This window comes from Triticum dicoccoides, chromosome 1B (assembly GCF_002162155.2).
Source record: "Triticum dicoccoides isolate Atlit2015 ecotype Zavitan chromosome 1B, WEW_v2.0, whole genome shotgun sequence".
NCBI lineage: Eukaryota > Viridiplantae > Streptophyta > Magnoliopsida > Poales > Poaceae > Triticum > Triticum dicoccoides.
Window position 1 is genome coordinate 642,769,344 of NC_041381.1, and position 4,494 is coordinate 642,773,837.

Below are 4,494 nucleotides of genomic sequence, written 5' to 3' on the forward strand. Positions count from 1 at the left end.
AGATGTGTTATCATGCAAAAAAGTAAATTGGACACAAACAACTATTTTTATTGTTATCAACCAATTCATATGATTTTATGGATCGGCGTGTGTGAACACTTCACTAAACTAACTATGAATAGTAAATTTAAAACCAATAGTACAAGAATGAAAATAAATCTATTTTTTTACACTAATTGTGATGTGCTTAATTTTTTTTGTGCTGAGATGACCTTGAAGGGGTTCCATCCTAAAAAAAAACAATAATCAGAAAACTCGAGAAAGATCGTACATTTTGAAGCTTCGATTTTGAATTTTTTTTGGATGGAGCTCCTTCCGGAAGTCATCTCAGGATAATTTTTTTGCAAGCTCCTAGAAAGTCCCATCATTTTTAGTGTAAACAGTTCATATTTTTGGTTATCTATTTCCTAAATTACTATTCACCGGGAGCAAGTGAGCTCGGGCTCAGCATTGAATCTTTGCAAATACTCTGCATTGTGTTAGTTATTTGCCCGAATTCAATGGAACCCAGGGTTAGGATAAGGAGAGTGAGTACGCCCAAGATTAGCCACACCTTGTCGAAACAAGAATCAGTTTGACAATTCAGTTGACATTCTACAACACAACAATCTTCTTGGTCTGTTTGACATCAATCCAACGGCCTAGACAAAACTGACCGGAACTAAGAAAAATCTGGCAACCTGCACATAGACAGTTCCCTAGAAACAAAGATAACCTGTAAAATCAGGGATCACCTATATGTTTCTTGAAATAGGGAGTTTTTATTAACTCATAATGAAGTATCAATGGGATACAAAACACCAAGAGTGTACACCCGACATATGCATAGTTAAAATGCACATAGTCAACATTAATGCACACACAAAAGAAGGATCACACTGGCATATAGCAAAGCCATAAAGACCAACGATATGCCTAGACGGATGAAAAAAAAAGCATCATTGATTCTTGTCGAGTAGTTGCAGACAATAAAAATGATGTAAGCACACATGGTCTAGACGTGGCCACGCGAGCTGTAAACCATGCACACAACAAGCAAATAGTCAGTCTCGGAGTCACTGATCGCAGACGCGAGAGAAGACGCCACAATCGAAATCCCACCTTGGAAATATTCCGGCGATTTCAGGCTTTCGTCCCCAGTGTTTGTCAGCGCTAAATAGGGGCACCTGTATGTCAGTTGCCTGATTTTTTTTTTTTGCGGGGGTAAGTCGATTTCCTAGACCATTATATGAAGATCCAACGAACGTCCTTCTGTCTTCTTCCTCCTTTCACAAAATCGATTTACTCAAATTACAAATTCAGCCAACTTACATATAGCTATTTCCCCTCAATAAAAACTTACATATAGCAATTGTGGTGAAATGATACTCCAGTCATTTGTCTCCACCACTCATCCTTTTGTATTATTCTCGAGTGCAGTACACAATAATCATGTTTGATTCATTCAAGACGCATTGTCCCTAGTTTCAAGAGACCACATGAGTCACAGGTGCGTGCGCGCGCGTGTACGCATGCATCCACGCTTCCATTATTTCCACCCGACGCAATCACTACACTGCTGGTACATACGACGCATCTTCATCGATGGGCGTCACCTTGGGCACATGGAGCGGAAGAACGTCGATGTCTTGCGCCCAGGGGCTTCCCTCCTGCACGGCAACGGCGCCGTCGACCGTCCTGAGCGCCTTCCACACCGCGCTGTTGCATTTGAACCCGGAGCCAAACGCAATCTGCCACACGCGGTCTCCCCTCTTGATCCTGCCCTTGGCCTCGCAGTAGGCGAGCTCGTACCACAGCGAGCTGCTGGACGTGTTGCCGAACCTGCAGAGGGTCATCCTCGATGGTTCCATGTGCCACTCACCAAGCTTCAGGCTTCTCTGCAGCTCCTCCAGCACGCCTCGCCCCCCCGCGTGGATGCAGAAGTGCTCCAGCGCCAGAGTGAAGTCGGGGAGGCACGACATCACTGTCGTACCGAACACCCGTTTGAGCACGACGGCGGCAAGGAACCGGAGCTGCTCACGTAGCGGTAGAACAAGGGGGCCAAGGGTGGTAATGTTGGTGCGGAGCGCGTCGCCGGCCACGGACATGAGATCCTTGGAAAGTGACACGCCCAAGTTGCCGACCTCGTCTTCCTCCTGCGTCACGCACGCGTAGCTCTTGTCGCTAGGGCCATGGTGCGTGCGCACCGTATGGATCAGCTGGTACTTGGCGCGTCGCCGATCGTTGCAGCGGTTCGACAGAAGAACTGCCGCGCCCCCCACCCGGAACAGCATGTTGGTCACCAACATGGGCCGGGTGTTGCCCAAGTAGGCGTTTAGGGTGATATTCTCCGTGCTGACAACCAGTGCGTATGTGTCGTGGTACACCTGCAGCGTTAACCGGTTAGCACGCCGTTCAACAACGTACTGTAGAAGCTACAAGACTTCACAGGTAATCCAGTTCTAATTGAAAATTCAGAAACCGTTCAGGATGGCTCACATGGTTAATTTTGGGCGTTGATGCTTGGATGTGTGTAGCTTGTAAGTAGTACATACCTGAAGCAGGTGCCTGGCGAGGTCAATAGCGATGACGCCGGCGCTGCAGCCCATGCCGCTAAGGTTGTGGGTGACGACATCGTCGCGCAAGCAGTAGCGGTTCGCCACGAGCGAGGTGAAGGACGGCGTGGGGCTGTAGAGGCTGGAGTTCACGATGACCACACCGATGTCGTCCGGCCGCACGCGGGTCTTGGCCAGCAGGTGGTCGATCACACCGAAAACCACGGCGTGGGACTCCTCGTTCGCCGTGCGGAGGCATATGTCGAGCGGCACCCTGATAATAGATGCAGGGAGGTGGGTCGCCTCGCCGAGCCCTGACCGCTCCAGAACCCTCTTCTGGAAACTCATGCTCTCTGCGGTGAACACACCAGTTAGTCCGTAGCGGTGGATGGTGCGGGCGCGGGTCAACTCGTGCGCCGGCGCAGGCTTGTAGCCGGCGAAGTCCACCAGGTACACCGGCCGCAACGACAAGGCGTAAACGTAGGCAGCCGCCACTGCGCCTGCTACAGACACGGCCATGACGCCATGTGCGCCGTGCAAAAGGGCATACACGCCGTCAAGTGACAGCAGGGTCATTAGCACCAGCCAAGATACGACGAGGAGCAGCGTGAGGGCGAGAAGATGAGGCCGTTGGCCGACGAGACGACGGTACAAGAGCTTCGCCTGGTTTCCCACCCCCTTACCGAGCTCATTGTCCATCGGAATCGGTCGGTGGATCTCCACTTGAAAGAACGTACGAGCTATGGAAGTTTAGCCGATCGAAACTCCGACAGTAACGACTCAGGGTGTCAGGCTCTAGCCTCTAGGCGTGTGAGTCTGCAGCGCGCCGCGCGCCAATTTATATGATATAAAAGGGTCGGAAGGATAAGCAAAGGTTAGGTGATGGGGGGCCGCATGGCCGGAAATACCCCTCGGCTCTTGGGTGCGTCCACACCTGATGATATGGAAAAAATTATTTAGCAATTGAGAGAAAAGTCAGAAATTTCTTAAAATTGCTGGAAATACAGTTGATCTTCTGTTCTGCTCGTATAAAAAAATTCGCCAAGGAAAAACCCCAATAATTTCATGCCAAAAGAATAAAATTTGAGGCCCAAAAGTATGAACAGTAACATGTATACAGTGTTGACTGTTTCTTTCTTTGCCCAGAACATCATGAAATTAATTACTGGATGAAACTTTTTATACGAGTGCAATACTCGATCTTGTTTTGTTTCCTAAAAGTTTCAGGAATTTTTTAATTTGTATTGCAATTATTGAATTATTTTTTGAATTCGTGTGCATGTGCACTCGACAGGCAATGGTGTGCACCGCATGGCAACTTTTCAAGGCGTGCACAAAAGCGGACAAAACATGTGACAACCATGGCAAGTTTTGGTCACAGCACATTTCCCTCAACGAGAGAAAGATCGAGTGCACATGCACGCATCGATGGTTTCTCGTACAGGCAGAAATGTTGGTTCTTCGTTGACTACATTTGGTTTTGACAAGTTAAGATAGGAAGTTTAATTTTATTATTTTTGTAAACTAGTAAGCGTGCATGTGCAATGCACGCCGCAATCAAACCATGTCAAATTCATGCGAGTATAAAATTTTGAATTTATACTCAGGATGATCCATTGTCTATAAACAAAAGAAATGTACAAACCCATCAATTATCTTTTGACGATAAAGCAGACCACAAAAATCAAAACTGTATAAAAAATGTCACAAATCAATGGCAATCAACTGGTTAGACAACTTCTCCACGGAGAATGTAAGGGCATAGCCTATTTAATCTATTGTATAGTAAAAATGGAATCAAATGTCCTATGAATTTTTTTCGGAACGTTTATTTTCTTGGTGAAAATCAAAGGAACACATAAACATTGTCCAAGTGGTGTCAATGCAAAGTTGGAACAAAGATACACAAAAAATAGTAGTCTTGGCAGAACTGAATTAGTTCCTTTCTTGGATTCGGGCT

At 46.9% G+C, this 4,494-nt stretch overlaps 1 protein-coding gene across 1 annotated transcript; it reads right to left on the reverse strand.

Annotated features, from left to right (window-relative positions):
• Positions 1 to 1,510: 1,510 nt before the first annotated feature.
• On the reverse strand, positions 1,511 to 3,233 carry LOC119310822 (probable 3-ketoacyl-CoA synthase 20). Its single transcript, XM_037586444.1, has 2 exons — positions 2,535 to 3,233; positions 1,511 to 2,366 (listed from the first exon to the last, which is right to left on the reverse strand). Exons 1-2 carry the CDS (start codon positions 3,231 to 3,233, stop codon positions 1,551 to 1,553), a joined length of 1,515 nt encoding a protein of 504 aa, XP_037442341.1. The 3' UTR covers positions 1,511 to 1,550.
• Positions 3,234 to 4,494: the final 1,261 nt, after the last annotated feature.

Bases quoted from the DNA above. Each gene is read 5' to 3' on its own strand.
- LOC119310822 (XM_037586444.1), bottom strand. From the start codon at position 3,233: ATGGACAATGAGCTCGGTAAGGGGGTGGGAAACCAGGCGAAGCTCTTG. The intron at 2,367-2,534 runs GTATGTACTACT...TTAACGCTGCAG, and splicing joins TCGCCAGGCACCTGCTTCAG to GTGTACCACGACACATACGC.